At 50.0% G+C, this 15865-nt stretch overlaps 1 protein-coding gene across 3 annotated transcripts in view; it reads right to left on the bottom strand.

Moving 5' to 3' along the window:
- Positions 1-3471: 3471 nt before the first annotated feature.
- Positions 3472-15865, bottom strand: part of PHC2 (polyhomeotic homolog 2) — a 49302-nt gene continuing 36908 nt past the window's right edge. For 2 of the 3 annotated variants that reach the window (XM_044278577.1, XM_044278578.1), the window contains exons 10-16: positions 10920-11128; positions 10690-10719; positions 10018-10153; positions 9727-9841; positions 5931-6072; positions 4392-4686; positions 3472-4147 (exon numbers count right to left, since the gene is read on the bottom strand). In XM_044278577.1, the coding sequence (XP_044134512.1) occupies positions 3993-4147; positions 4392-4686; positions 5931-6072; positions 9727-9841; positions 10018-10153; positions 10690-10719; positions 10920-11128 (1082 nt within the window). In that variant the 3' untranslated portion in view covers positions 3472-3992. Of the gene's footprint in view, positions 4148-4391; positions 4687-5930; positions 6073-9726; positions 9842-10017; positions 10154-10689; positions 10720-10919; positions 11129-13962; positions 14566-15865 lie in introns of those variants that run through there. The other variant, XM_044278579.1, reaches the window with a different exon arrangement.

Below are 15865 nucleotides of genomic sequence, written 5' to 3'. Positions count from 1 at the left end.
CCCTGCGGCTTCTGCTGGCGTTATTTCATTGTGGGCACGTCCGGGGCTCGAGTGACAAACAACATGGCCCCCACAGTGTTTTTTTTTTTTTTTTAAGTCTGTCTGTCTTTGCTTTGTGTTTCTTTACCAAGGGCATCTGTCAGCAGTTTGTACCTATGACACTGGCTGACCTGTTCCATGTGCGCTTGGCAGCTGAAGGCTTCTGTATTGGTCCCATGTTCATATGTGCCCTCATTGCTGAGAAAAATAATGTTTTAATATATGCAAATGAGCCTATAGAAGCAACGGGGGCGTTGCCGTTACACCCAGGCAGTGTACACATTATCATAGCCTGGCCCTGTTACGCAGAGGGCACGCCAGTTGCAGAGAGAGCAGAGCCTCTAAGTGTAATGGTAACGCCCCCGTTGCTCCTAGAGGCTGATTTGCATACTTAAAAGCTTGTAAGGGAAGATGCGGGTTCCTCATCCAGGCACTAAGATCTTATCTCCGGGACTAGTTCGAGGGTCTCTTCATCCCTGGGGCCTATGGCTGTCCTGGTCACATCCCTAGATGTAATGCATAGTGTTGCAGCTCCTTGGTGGGGCCAATCAGTGGTGGAGGACTTTCCTGCAGTGTGTTTCCTGATGAAACTTCTATAAAGACTCATTGGATTTTCTACCTTGTCCCTGATAGATGTATGGAATGAGCAGATAAGGGGGTTTTCCTCCTGTATGTGCCGCTTGTCTCCAGTCTGAAGGACCTGATTTACAAGGACAAGATTCTTGTCTAGAGCCTGGTCTGTCCCAAGATATACGGCGGCCACCACTGTGCCCATGAGGACCGCTGCGTTGTCAAATCGCAGCAATGTGGGACATTCATGCGGAGATGGAGCGAAGCTGCAGGGAGGCAGCACTGGAGAAGTTATCCCCAGGGGCGTCTGAGGAGGCCAGGAGACGACGCTCCTAATCCAGCCAGCAGACGGGTGTTTTTTATGACTCATGCCGCATACTTGTGGTCTGTGGTGGTGAGCAAAATATATCAAGCCCGCCGTAGAAACAGCTGACCCAGGTATTACACATTTATCAAGACACAGCTGTCTGAGGAACTTCCGATCTCTCCCTTAGGCCTCTTTCACACAACTGTATGGCCTTTTCAGTATTTTGCGGGCCATTTTTACCGGGTCCGTTTTTCTATGTTTTGTTTCCGTTCCGTTTTTCCATCTGGCATATACAGTATATACATTGAAAAATTGGACTGGGCATAACATTTTTCTGCAAAAACGGAACAGATACGGAAGACATATGGATGCATTTCCGTATGTGTTCAGTTTTTTTTTTTTGCAGACCCATTGACTTGAATGGAGCCACGGAACGTGATTTGCAGGCAATAATAGGACATGTTCTATCTTTTAACAAAACGGAAAAATGGAAATACAGAAACTTTTTTTTTGCAGAACCATTAAAATGAATAGTTCCGTATACGGAACGCAAAAAAACGACCCATATACGAAAAAAAAAAAAAAGTTGTGTGAAAGAGGCCTTTCACACAAATGTGTGCACCCCGTGGCCGTATTGCGGATCCGCAATACACAAGCACCGTTCAGTGTGCATTCCGCATCACGGATGCGGACCTGTTCATTTCAATGGGTCCGCAAATCCAGAGATGGGGAATGGTGCGGAACCCTATGGAGTGCTTCTGGGGGGTTTCAGCCCGTACTTCTGTTCCGCAAAAAGATAGGACATGTCCTATCTTTTTGCGGAAAGGCCGGATCGCGGACCCATTAAACTGAATGGGTCCGCGATCCGCTGTGGCTGCCCCACAGTGGGTGTTCATGCATTGTTGCCCACAGCATGGGCACAGGGCGCACACGTTCGTGTGCAAGAGGCGTTATACCGGGCCCCTGTTTACAAGAGGGGCCCAAAGTGTAAATTAGATTACTAAATCATGCATTCCGCTGACAACAGCTTAATACAACTGCAACTTTATTTATAAAATAAAGATAACACGGACTTTATAACCTAGCACCAAGATAGCATCATGTGTCCCATCCCCAGGGCATCACACTAGTATCTGGGAAGCCCGCAGCCTAAGGGCACTGCCCCCTGCTGGAGGCCAAAGAACTGTCTGGAGGGTAGCACCATATGCCTCCTCTCCCAGTGACTTTTTGGCTGTGACATTGGCATACAAGAGAACGGAAGGGCAAGTCTAAAAGTAAATAAAACCAAGAGGCATGGGAAAAAAAACTCAAACCAAGCTCTGGGAATATAAAATGGACATAGCTCCAGAGTGGGACCCGGGCACTAGACCGTCAAGGGTTAACTTCTCTTTCTGATCTGCACAACCACCTGCACCTAGTGGAGAATGTGTCAGATCAAGAGAAGTGATACAGGGGCCCCTGTCATTGAGGGCCGATCAAGTTCAGGAGGTGGTCTGGTAGTGTGGAGCTGGCGGACTGGGGACCAGCAGGTGTCCAGGAACCCGTTCAGGTTGATGCTTTCTTGTAGTTAATAAAATACAGGTCAAACTCGAAAAATTAGAATATCGTGCAAAGTTCATTTATTTCAGTAATGCAACTTAAAAAGGTGAAACTAACATATGAGACTCATTACAGGCAAAGCGAGATATTTCAAGCCTTTATTATAATTTGGATGATTATGTGTCACAATCTCAGGTACCCTTTAGGCCTCTTTCACACGGGCAAGATTTCCGCGCGGTAAAATGCGTGAGGTGAACGCATTGCACCCGCACTGAATCCGGACCCGGAATTTTCACGCATGGTTGCTAGGAGACGATCGGGATGGAGACCCGATCTTTATTATTTTCCCTTATAACATGGTTATAAGGGAAAATATTAGCATTCTGAACACAGAATGCATAGTACAATAGGGCTGGAGGGGTTAAAAAAAAAAAAAAAAAAAATAATTTAACTCCGGCATCTCTTGTGTCTTCTATGAGGAATAGGACCTTTGATGACGTCACTGTGCTCATCACATGATCCGTTACCATGGTAAAAGATAATGTGATGGACCATGTGATGACCGGAGTGACATCATCAAAAGGTCCTATTCCTCAAAGAAGAAGACAGAAGAGAAGCCGGGCTGCGCGAACAAGTGGATTAAGGAGAGTTCAATTATTATTTTTTTTTTTAACCCCTCCAGTGCTATTTTACTATTCATTCTGTATTCAGAATGCTATTATTTTCCCTTATAACCATGTTATAAGGGGAAATAATACAATCTACACAACCTTGAACCCAAACCTGAACTTCTGTGAAGAAGTTCGGGTCTGGGTACCACATTCAGTTTTTTATCACGCGCGTGCAAAACACATTGCACCAGTGCGATAAAAACTGAACAACGGAACGCAATCGCAGTCAAAACTCACTGCAATTGGGTACCTACTAGTGTGGGTTTGCCGCAACGCATCCGGACACGCGCGTGTGTGTGAAAAAGGCCTTACTCAGGGGATATGGATTAATTAGCTGACTAGAGGGTGACACTTTGTGCCTAGAATATTGAACCTTTTCACAAAATTCTAATTTTAAGCTGCATTACTGAAATAAATGGACTTTCGCACGATATTCTAATTTTTCGAGTTTCACCTGTAGAGGTCAATGTGAATTGCAATGAAGTAGAAGACGATGGGAGTAGTCACCGCCATCACCCCTTTTTACCACTGATCCCATGTCGTACTCGCTGGGACCTCACTGCTGCAGGAAATGAGGCTGGACCTTTGTGAGGAAAATGCAGAAAATGCTTCTAAAAAAAATAAATAAAAATGAAATATCAGGCAGGTACAAATCTACAAATTCATTTTTGCTGAAAAACGTGAGGATCCTTATAAAATAGAGTATTTGGTCATAAAAATATACAAAATGAGGAAAACTCCTATAAATAACGCAGTTCCCAGCCCATGTCAATTCCTGGTTATCACAATACCCCTGCAGATGTCGGCTTCCTCAGTCCAGATACTGCACCCGTTCAGTATCCGAAGAGGAGGCGTCACCCCAACGGTTAGGAATCTTTCAGCATGCTGATCCGGGCATACAGCTTAAGGGCTGGCCCCAGTTTAATGTTCATGGTGCTCATTAAATGATCCTCTTTGAGGAGTAGCAGGGCCTGGCCATCAATCTCCTGTGCACGGAACTCTTCAGAGATCTCCTGACAACCTGCACAAAGAACAGCGGGTTAAGCCGGCATGGAGGAAGATACGGGGAACGACTTCCAGAAACTACAGAACAATCATGGACAGAACCCTCCTCCCTTGAGATTTAGTAGGAATTAGTTTTGGGTCACAAGACTGCCCGGTTTTAAAGACCAACAATCATTATATCTATAGAAGCAAAGGAACCGGTGGACACCCCCTACCTGGGTCAGTCTTGTATGGACCAGCACACAAAGGAGATTACGCACCTGGCAAGGACCGGATGAACTCGTAGACGTCTTCCACATTCCACTTAGCTGGGTCACTTGGTAAGAAGTTGTGGTTCACTGATATCAGGTCTCCCCTATGCAGGTCCGTCAGCTCCAGTCCCCGATCGTTGCGACGTTGGCGAGAGAGGGACGAGCTGGCAGACATGGGAGATAATGGCTCTTCATAGCTGGAGTTGTCGGAGTAGCGGCTGGAGTCCTCCTGGCTGTTGCTGTGTTTGAGGTTGGAGGTGGTAGTCTGGGGCGTTATGCTGATGGGTGTGATGGGTTCAGATATCTGGAGGAAGAAACGGGATTATATGATGAAAGAAAATTATCTGCCAGACTCATGACTTGTGGTCCTCACCCAACAGCAGCCCTAGCAAACACACATCGGCCCTCTACTATTCTTCCCCTGCAATGTTCTCCATAATTTACAACTAATACTAAAATGTAAAACGCAGTTACATGGGTACCTGTACGTGCACCCCAATCACTACTCTGTGTAAGGTGGATTTAACTTGTCCGGAGCTGGTCCCTTCCTCCCGCCAGTGGCGTAGCGTGGGCGCCAGACGGCAGGAGGGCGCTGGCGCAAAATCACGAATGTTTTCGCTCTGCTGCACTGCGCAGAGAGTGAGCGAGGAGCGGTAAACTCTCAGCCTGGCCGAAGGTGCGCGCGCCCTGATGAATCACCAGGGCGCGCACAGCTGTACGCACTGGCACTGATATAGGCTCCGCCCACCATCGGAGCCTATTTGCGGAGCAAGAAGAACTAAGAGAAGATGGCTGCCTTTTCAGGACCAAGCGCAGCCTGAGTGTGACTGAGCGACACCCGTCCCACGACACCGTCTCACTCATGACAGTGAGTGACAGACAGAGTCACCAACAGTTACTCACTCCCACTGACCAAGTTAAAAAAAATTACAAAAAGGTGTATTGATCGAAAAAAAATGATAGCTCTTGGAATGCAATTTTGAAAAAAAGTTTGTGGTCACTAAGGGGTTGAGAACTGGTAATACAGGTAAATGATATTTGCAGTATTTGGCTCTTGTATAGTATTATTGGTAATATTGGTCTTGGTATGCTGTGGGGCGTCGTTCTATAAAAAGGTGAGTGTCTAAAAGTTATGGGGGCGCAATACTAGGTTTGCCCCGGGTGATGGCAACACGCGGTACACCACTGCCTCCCGCTGCTATGAACACCCCTTGCTCTTATGGGGCGGTTTTCTATTAGAATCTGGCTGCCCGGACTCCTATTTGGCCCAAAATGATTACACAGTGCAGGCTCACAGATGGCGGTGTGGGGTGGGTTTGCGCCCCTTGGTTCCAGCACTAAACTACTGACGTGTGGTGATAACACAATATACACAGAGCCTGTGGAGGGTGCGGCAACATATCTCCGCCATGTTGTCTGATGCTGGAGCTCATTTTTGACGACTTATGATTGAACTCTGAAGTTCTCAGGTTTATGCGGTTCATCTCATTTGGGGCCACAAGCCCACCATCACACCCTTGGGGCCTGTAGCCCTACTGCAGACCGTACCTGCATCGTGCTTTCCGTGCCCAGACTCTGCAGGTTACCCTTGCGTGATCTCCGCCACGAGTGCTTGGCTCCTGCAGGTTTCTGTAGCTTGCTGCGGTCAGGATGAAATAGGCCAACGCGTTTAGTGCATCCCACATTATACCTAAAGGTTCAAAGGAGGAGAGTTATGCCAGAACTGCACAAAATATACACACCTCTTCCTATATACTTCTTACACTGTAGTAAGTATACACACCTGTCCTGTATACCTATTATACTATAGTAAGTATACATGTAATACCCCAGAGTGGCATTACTACTTTTGCACACCCTCACTATCTCTTTTGGGTGATCCTGTGTCATCATATGCATTTATTTCATATCCTGCATAACGTGTATATGTATTTCCTATTTTGCAACTGTGAAAGTGTAATGTGCCTGGTTCACCAGCAGATGGTGGCAATCTTGGCAGAGCTAGTTTCCCTGGAGTGGAACCTTCTATCCATTCCAGCTTTCTCTAGAGAGGGAGGTGGTGGTCAGTGAAAGTCAGTCTAACCTCCCCCATCTTGGGGAGAGGGAGGTTGAGTTCAGAGTAGCCCCTGTATGGGGAAGCTGCAGGCCCTCGTCCCTCCTGGATGAGCCTGCAGAAGATAGACTAGAGCAGCCCCTGCATGGGGAAGGCTGTGTGACAGCCAGCAGAGCATCCTCTGCTAGGCTAGGCCCAAAGAAAGAAGTAAAGGGCTTCAGAGCCAGGAGGAAAGATTCCCTGGATAAAGACAAAGATACAGATAAAGACAGAGTCAAACTACAGAAAGCTAAGTTGCAGTTTACGGCAGAAAGGAAAAGTTCCTAATTAATACAGGCATTAATACAGATGTAGCAAAGCTGATTGTGTTTGCCTGCCAGAAGTTATGCCAAAATCTGCTGATGACAAAGATAAAGTTGGAAGACTGTTCCCTGATGAAAGTTTATTCCAGTAAAGCTGTTTCAACTATAATAAAAGTCTGGACTCCATTCATTCTACAAATCCCTCAAATGTTAACTCTTTTATCACTGCTTCAGACGACCATGCTTGAGGTTCCCGGATATCCAAGTAGGAGCACCGTGACAAGTGCAAAGCCGCACCTAAAGGGACACTATAGGCAACCCTTATACCACTCTGGAATTCCTACACCTGGGGTCCACCATCACCTTCTACATAGGGGGACTTAGTCCCTCGTTGCTGAAATGCAACTGGCGTCACGACAAAAACTCAAAAAACTTTCATAACACCTGTAGAAGAGGCCCCTAGTGCGAGACTGGCCCGCTGCATACACACCTCTCCTGTATACTTCTTACACTGCAGTAAGTATACACACACACACACACACACACACACCTTTCCTGTATACCTATTACACTGCAGTAAGTATACACACCTCTCCTGTATACTTATTACTAGGGTTGTTGCGGGTATCGAAATTTCAGCGAGCTCATGTTCTCTCAGCAGCACGGGGAGAAGGAAGCAGTGTCCCCCTCCCCCCTGTGCTGCTGCCACCAATGAGAAGAGAGGGGCGGAGGAGGCGCAGGTGCGCTGCGCCACCAATGAGAAGAGAGGGGCAGGTGCGCTGCGCCACCAATGAGAAGGGAGGGGCGGTCGCACTGAGCCACCAATGATAGGACTATTCCCACACAGAGCGGCGCCCAGCGATGTCTCAGCACTCACCATTATTCCTGGGCGCCGCTCCGTTCGCCCGCAGTGCCCCATTACCGTCTCCTCTCCTGCTCCACATGCTGCTGATTACTATCGGAGCGATGGGGAGGAGACATCAGCTTCACTAGTGGGCGTTCCTTCTCCCTGCGCTGCGATTGGACAGCGCTACAGCCAGGGAGAAGGAACGCCCACTAGTGAAGCTGATGTCTCCTCCCCATCGCTCGAATCAGCATGTGGAGCAGGAGAGGAGACAGTAATGGGGCACTGCGGGCGAACGGAGCGGCGCCCAGGAATAATGGTGAGTGCTGGGACATCGCTGGGCGCCACTCTGTGTAGCCTGATACTTAGTCTGGACCCAGGAAAAGTAGTCAGTCAGTCTTTAACACAATACAGGAGGCGGGTGCCGGCAGCAGAATCGCATTGCCGGCACCCTGCCCCTAACAGGGAGCTGCGATCAGCGGCAGTTAACCCCTCAGGTGCGGCACCTAAGGGGTTAACTGCCGCTGATCTGCCAGTACCCACCTCCTGTATAAAGGGGTAATTATCATTGGTGGTGCAGTGTGCCCCCCCTCAACCCCCCCCATCCCATTAAAATCATTGGTGGCACAGTGCGCCGGCCCCTCTCAACCTCCCAGTATTAAAATCATTGGTGGCAGTGGGCACAGGGTCCTCTCCCCTCCCCCTCATTGGTGGTACAGTGGCAGCTTCTGATCGGAGCCCCAGCTGTGTAAGCCTGGGGCTCCGATCGGTTACCATGGCAGCCAGGACGCTACAGAAGCCCTGGTTGCCATGGTAACATCCCTGATGCTGTGTGCACAAAGCACAGAGCAGCAGGGACAGTGTGAAGTCCTATTCACCCTGATAGAGCTCTATCAGGCTGAATAGGACAAGGGATGAAAGATCCCAGGTTCTAGCCCCTAAGGAGGGAAATAGAAAAAAAAAAAAGTAAAAAAAAAAACCCACCAAGATATGAAGTATAAATCACCCCCTTTTCCCAATTTCACATATAAAATATATAAATAATAAACATATTACATATCACCACGTCAGAAAAGTCCAAACTATTAAAATATATAAAAAAAATCTAGGTGGTGAAGGCCGGAACAGGAAAAAAAAAAAAAAAAACGGCGCGATTCGCCATTTTTAAAAATGCGGAATGCACATGGCTTTTTTGGTTTATTTTTTTCGCGTGGTATCGAATATCGCAATACTTTTTCATGGTATCCAAACCAAATCAAAAATTTGGTATCGCAACAACTCTACTTATTACACTGCAGTAAGTATACACACACCTCTCCTGTATACCTCTTACAGTGTAGTAAGTATACACACCTCTCCTGTATACCTCTTGCACTGTAGTAAGTATACACACCTCTCCTGTATACCTATTACACTGCAGTAAGTATACACACCTCTCCTGTATACCTATTAGGCCTCATGCACACGACCGTGCCGTTTTTTTGCGGTCCGCAAACCGCGTATCCGCCAAAAACGGAAGGCACCCGTGTTGCCTTCCGCAATTTGTGGAACGGAACGGACGCCGGCAATATAAATGCCTATTCTTGTCCGCAAATCGCGGACAAGAATAGGACATGTTATATTTTTTTTGCGGGGGCCGCGGAACGGAGCCACGGATGCGGACAGCACACAGAGTGCTGTCCGCATCTTTTGCGGCTCCATTGAAATGAATGGGTCCGCAAAACGGCGGCTCGGATGCGGACCCAAACAACGGTCGTGTGCATGAGGCCTTACACTGTAGTAAGTATACCTCTTGCACTGTAGTAAGTATACACACCTCTCCTGTACACCTATTACACTGCAGTAAGTATACCTCTCGCACTGTAGTAAGTATACACACCTCTCCTGTACACCTATTACACTGCAGTAAGTATACCTCTCGCACTGTAGTAAGTATACACACCTCTCCTGTACACCTATTACACTGCAGTAAGTATACCTCTCGCACTGTAGTAAGTATACACACACTTCTCCTGTATACCTCTTACAGTGTAGTAAGTATACACGCCTCTCCTGTATACCTATTATACTGTAGTAAGTATACACACCTCTCCTGTACACCCCCATGCACTTTATGAAGTATACACATTGCCCCCTCCTGTTCACCTTTTTGCACATGCCATAGAACAGAACCGCTTAGAGCGTTTAAATTTGTACTCAAAGTCCACTCGACCGCAGAGCTCACACTTCAGTTTGGGGGGATCACCTTCTTCTTTGGATGCTAAAGGGGGAAAAAAAAAAATATTAAATATGATGAGTTTGGCCGTCTTTCCTGTGGACTGGCCGCTCTGCAGTCTTCAATATGATCCAGGTAGAGACTGGTTTTTCAGGGAGTCAGTGAAGACTGTTAGCTCTTGGGATGAGCAGCTACAGCCCGTACAGAACGTGGCCGCTCACCTGCTACAAAGGTTTCCTCCATCTCAGAGTCTGTTGTTGTGGTTGTCGTGTTTGTTTCTTGTTGGGGTACTTTTTCTGGAAGAGGTACCTGCTGATGCTTCTCCTGGGATCCCACAAGCAGAGAAGAGCGCCCCACCTGTCACACAAGAGCAACTGCAGTAAGGAGCCGAGACCTGGGAATGGAGCTATATTCCTGCACTATGTGGTGAGGGTTACCTCCCCAGGGCTAGGGCGCCTCCTGCCATGTTTATGTCCATTGGCCAGCTGGGACTAATATGAGCCGGGACACAGGGATTACAGGCCCAGCCACGTGACCATCCACATGGTGGTCACTGCATGCCACTTCTATAGCCAATACAGCAAAAAACCATGGCAAACCCAAGAAAATGTGCGGTGACCTCTCGGCACCAGGGCGACTGCCGCAGGCACCATTATGATACAGTCGTCATACATGTATATCAGTGTATGAGCCACCGGTTGTGTATAAAACATGTACCGCACCCTGCATATCACACTAAGAACCACAAGAATGGAAAGGGGGGGGGGGGGGGGTGTCTAGGTTTTGACTGGTCACCCATCAGCCTGTGTCCTGTGCCTCCACCCTCCTATAAGAAGACCCCACACAGCATCTCATGTACAGCAATGTAAATGTGGTGAGGAGTGCAGACCCACCTCGAGGACAGCTCGGCTCCTGTGCGACGACTGCAAAAGCAAGAAGATGAGTGACATGTAATCATCTGTACACAATGAACACGACATAGCATACACTGTGCAGGGAGGAGCAGCGCTACCGGCAGTACTACTACTCCTCCCATCTATTTATTACAGCGGCACTGTACAGTACCAATCTCAACAGAAACCCACATGGGCCATGCTACGTCACAGGACAGAAAACATCATACCGGGAACGGCTGGCCTCCCTCTTGGATCACGAAGCCCTCGATGACATGAGTGAGGATTTGCGGTTTGACCACAGCCTGCGGCGGTTTGTTCTCACCGTTCTGGTGGGTGTTGCCGGTGGCGGTGGCTGGAATAGGAGATGAACCATTCCCTGATGTCATGTCCAGTGGAGGGCAAGAGTCAGAGCCTGGCACGCCTGTGTAAGCGGAGTCTGCGGAGGGCAGAAACAGATGAGAAGCATGAGAAACCCTGACACATTGATACGAAACAACCCACCGACGATCACTCCAGAGTGAGCGCACTATAGGTGTACAGCAATGAGGACGAGGCAGAAACATTCCATAACTTGTTGGATTATGAATACGTTGAACTGAGTCCTTGGACTGAACCAAGGTACCTGTGACCTTCCCTAAGCTGACCCCACCTACCTGTGACCTGCCCTAAGCCGACCCCACCTAACTGTGACCTGCCCTAAGCCGACCCCACCTACCTGTGACCTGCCCTCAACTAACCCATCTACTGTACCTGTGACCTTCCCTAAGCTGACCCCACCTAACTGTGACCTGCCCTAAGCCGACCCCACCTACCTGTGACCTGCCCTCAACTAACCCATCTACTGTACCTGTGATCTGTCCACAGCTGACCCCACCTAACTGTGACCTTCCCTAAGCTGACCCCACCTACCTGTGACCTGTCTACAGCTGATCCCACCTACCCGTGACCTGTCTACAGCTGATCCCACCTACCTGTGAACTGCCCTAAGCTGACCCCACCTACCTGTGACCTGCCCTCAACTAACCCATCTACTGTACCTGTGATCTGTCCACAGCTGACCCCACCTACCTGTGAAGTGCCCTGAGCTGACCCTACCTACCTGTAACGTGCCCTAGGTTGACCCCACCTGACTAGCAATCAACTAATCCCACCTACCTATGATTTGTCCTCAACTGATCCTAAATACCTGTGACCTACCATCAGTTGACTCCCCATCTACATGTTACCTGCACTAAGCTGACCCCACCTAACATAGCTTGTCCTCAGCTCACCCAACCTACCTGTCCCCTGCCCTCAGGATGACTTGTCCTCAGGATGACCCTACCTCCCTGTGACCTGCCATCAGATGTGATTTGAGGGGTGTCACCTCCGACCAGGAGGCTCCCAGCTATGTCCAGCAGACACACAGAGGTCCTTATAGGATCTGCCCTTATCCTATACACTACCTGGATTTAAACCACAGTCATGATCTGTCCTGTGGTCTTGACATCAGAGCCCGACAGAAGCCACCAAAAACATACGTCTATAAGATGGGAACAACCCTAGGGGCCTGAATGCACCCCTCGCTGGGATATAGTCCTGCTGCAATTCAATGGAACACGTGCGATTCTATTAAGGCTCGGAGCAGCATTACCAGCTAGATGGACATGAAATACCCACAAGGCTGTGATTCGCATCAACCACCTAATTGTCACCAGTATTTCTGTGGAGTACAAGATGAGAAGAGCTGAGATGCTGTGACACATCCTGGGACTGAAGAGTGCGGACAGCATGTGTCATGATGCAGACCTCCACATGTCTGAGTGCGCGCGGCTCACATAACTGGCCTGGGGGTACATGGTGCCTTTGAACTTAAACCCTGCACTCATAGGAAACTGCTTGCAAGGTTGTAGGTAACTGGGCACTACTACTGAAGGGGGACCGGTACGTTATGCGATTCAATTTACACAAAGCATCAGAGATTAGGCAGGGAGCTTGGACATTTGTAGCTGCCAGCCTGCCCTCCTCACACCCCTCCAGCAGCCAGCCTGCCCTCCTCACACCCCTCCAGCAGCCAGCCTGCCCTCCTCACACCCCTCCAGCAGCCAGCCTGCCCTCCTCACACCCCTCCAGCAGCCAGCCTGCCCTCCTCACACCCCTCCAGCAGCCAGCCTGCCTCCCTTCCTCACACCCCTCCAGCGGCCGGCCTCCCTTCCTCACACCCCTCCAGCGGCCGGCCTCCCTTCCTCACACCCCTCCAGTAACCGCCTGTCCTCCTCGCACCCGTCCAGCAGCCGCCTGCCCTCCTCGCACCCGTCCAGCAGCCGCCTGCCCACCTCGCACCCGTCCAGCAGCCGCCTGCCCACCTCGCACCCGTCCAGCAGCCGCCTGCCCACCTCGCACCCGTCCAGCAGCCGCCTGCCCACCTCGCACCCGTCCAGCAGTCGCCTGCCCACCTTGCACCCGTCCAGCAGCTGCCTGCCCACCTTGCACCCGTCCAGCAGCTGCCTGCCCACCTTGCACCCGTCCAGCAGCTGCCTGCCCACCTTGCACCCGTCCAGCAGCTGCCTGCCCACCTCGCACCCGTCCAGCAGCCGCCTGCCCACCTCGCACCCGTCCAGCAGCCGCCTGCCCACCTCGCACCCGTCCAGCAGCCGCCTGCCCACCTCGCACCCGTCCAGCAGCCGCCTGCCCACCTCGCACCCGTCCAGCAGCCTCCGGCACCCTTTACACCCAATCAGCAGCCACCTCTTCTCATCCCATCAGACTGAGCCAAAAGTTAGTGCACTATGTTTAACGTAAATGCCAGGGGACGGTATTATTTTTGTTAACATGGGAACATATGGGTGACAGATGCTGCAAAACTCAGACGGGGGCCACAAACACATTGTATACAGAGCCTAATAGACTTGTGTTCATTTTCTCACCATGTTCAAGATCTCTGCTTATTGCCAGTGAACGGAAACTTTCTTGTCTACCTTTAGAGGAAAAAGAAACTCATCCTGACCTAATCCTACTCATGACTGTATCCGGTGTAAACAATCCTATATTTACACTGCAGCAGCGGAAATCTCTCTGCTGTCCTAACAGTTTGTTAAAGTGTATCAGTGCAGGTAACATGCATCAGTTTAGAGTCCTGACTGTTCGACGCTGTCATTCACTGACAGGAAGCAGACATCTCGAAAGTGGTGAGGAATTGAAAAGTTCTGCAACATTCTGAAACACTTTGTGCTCCACCATCATGTTCCCAAATCCCACAAACTCCCCCATGTAATGGCACCCGACACCAACCTGTAGGTGACTCTGTGGTCAGTGGCTTCTCCACAAATATGGACTGGTCATAGGAACATCACACGTGGGGCCCCGCTCCACAAGTGCCACCACCCCCAGACACCCACACTCCTGCCATCAGCCCCAAATCCTGACCCCAAATTCAGGCCTCTACTGGCTGGGAAGCTGGGAGTCGTATCCTCTGAGGTGAAGGTTGGAAGTTGTATCCTCCGGTCGGGAAAAGATTGTGGGTTGTATCCTCAGTGGGGAAGCCTGGGAGTTGTGTCCTCTGTGGCGGAGAAGGCTGGGAGTTGTATTCTCTGGGGAGAAGTCAAGAAGTTGTATTATCTGTGGGGGAGGCTGGGAGTTGTATCCTCTGACTGGAGGTTAGGTTCTGCTCTCTGCTATGCCCTGGAGTAGTGGGAGCGCTGTGCAGGCGCTGGTTCTTTGTTGTGACCAAGGAAGGTAGGAAGAGTTTCGTCTGCTCAGGAAAGTGATGGTCCAGGCCTAGGACTCCTGTTGTTCAGCTCCACATTGTCCACACACACACACACGGCCCCTCGCTCCACGCTCAGACAATGAATGAGAGAGACTCAGCCCTTTGTGAGTCTGCCCATCGCCCGCACTTCCCCTCCTCCTTCTCCAATCCCAGAGGCAGGCGGAGGCAGAAGGGGGAGTCAAAAAGGAAAACAAGTGGGAGGAGGGGGGGTCCAAACAGGGACACAACAGCAGCTGCTAAACTAGAAAGCCAGCTGTCCGCCTGTGAGCAACAGTCCAACCCAAAAGCTGTCTGCACACACCCCAAAGCGGGTCACACCAATTGTACAAAACAGACAAGGTCCCTTAGTGCACGGGCCTGAAACTGGGTCACACTGATCGTACAAAGCACAGAGGGTCCCTGAGTGCACACCCCCCAAAATGGGTCACACTGATCATACAAAGCACAGAGGGTCCCCGAGTGCACACACCCCAAAATGGGTCACACTGATCATACAAAGCACAGAGGGTCCCTGAGTGCACACCCCCCAAAATAGGTCACACTGATCATACAAAGCACAGAGGGTCCCTGAGTGCACACACCCCAAAATGGGGCACACTGATCATACAAAGCACAGAGGGTCCCTGAGTGCACACACCCCAAAATGGGGCACACTGATCATACAAAGCACAGAGGGTCCCTGAGTGCACACCCCCCAAAATGGGTACCCCCCAAAATGGGTCACACTGATCATACAAAGCACAGAGGGTCCCTGAGTGCACACCCCCCAAAATGGGTCACACTAATAATACAAAGCACAGAGGGTCCCTGAGTGCACACACCCCAAAATGGGGTCACACTGATCATACAAAGCACAGAGGGTCCCCTGAGTGCACACACCCCAAAATGGGGCACACTGATCATACAAAGCACAGAGGGTCCCTGAGTGCACACACCCCAAAATGGGTCACACTGATCATACAAAGCACAGAGGGTCCCTGAGTGCACACCCCCCAAAATGGGTCACACTAATAATACAAAGCACAGAGGGTCCCTCAGTGCACACACCCCAAAATGGGTCACACTGATCATACAAAGCACAGAGGGTCCCTGAGTGCACACCCCCCAAAATAGGTCACACTGATCATACAAAGCACAGAGGGTCCGTGAGTGCACACACCCCAAAATAGGTCACACTGATCATACAAAGCACAGAGGGTCCGTGAGTGCACACACCCCAAAATAGGTCACACTGATCATACAAAGCACAGAGGGTCCGTGAGTGCACACACCCCAAACCGGGTACAAAACACAATGACCCCGACCTCATACCTTCATTTCAGAATTTTGAAGTAAAAAAGTCGCAAAATAGGGCTTTTGCAACTTTTTGCACTCGCTGGCGCAAAATTCGTGACTTTTTGAATTTTTACACCAGACTCCAGACTT

Source organism: Bufo gargarizans, chromosome 2, assembly GCF_014858855.1.
Source record: "Bufo gargarizans isolate SCDJY-AF-19 chromosome 2, ASM1485885v1, whole genome shotgun sequence".
Taxonomy (NCBI): Eukaryota; Metazoa; Chordata; class Amphibia; order Anura; family Bufonidae; genus Bufo; species Bufo gargarizans.
Note: the sequence above shows the minus strand (reverse complement) of the source record. Positions and strands in the feature narration are given on the sequence as shown.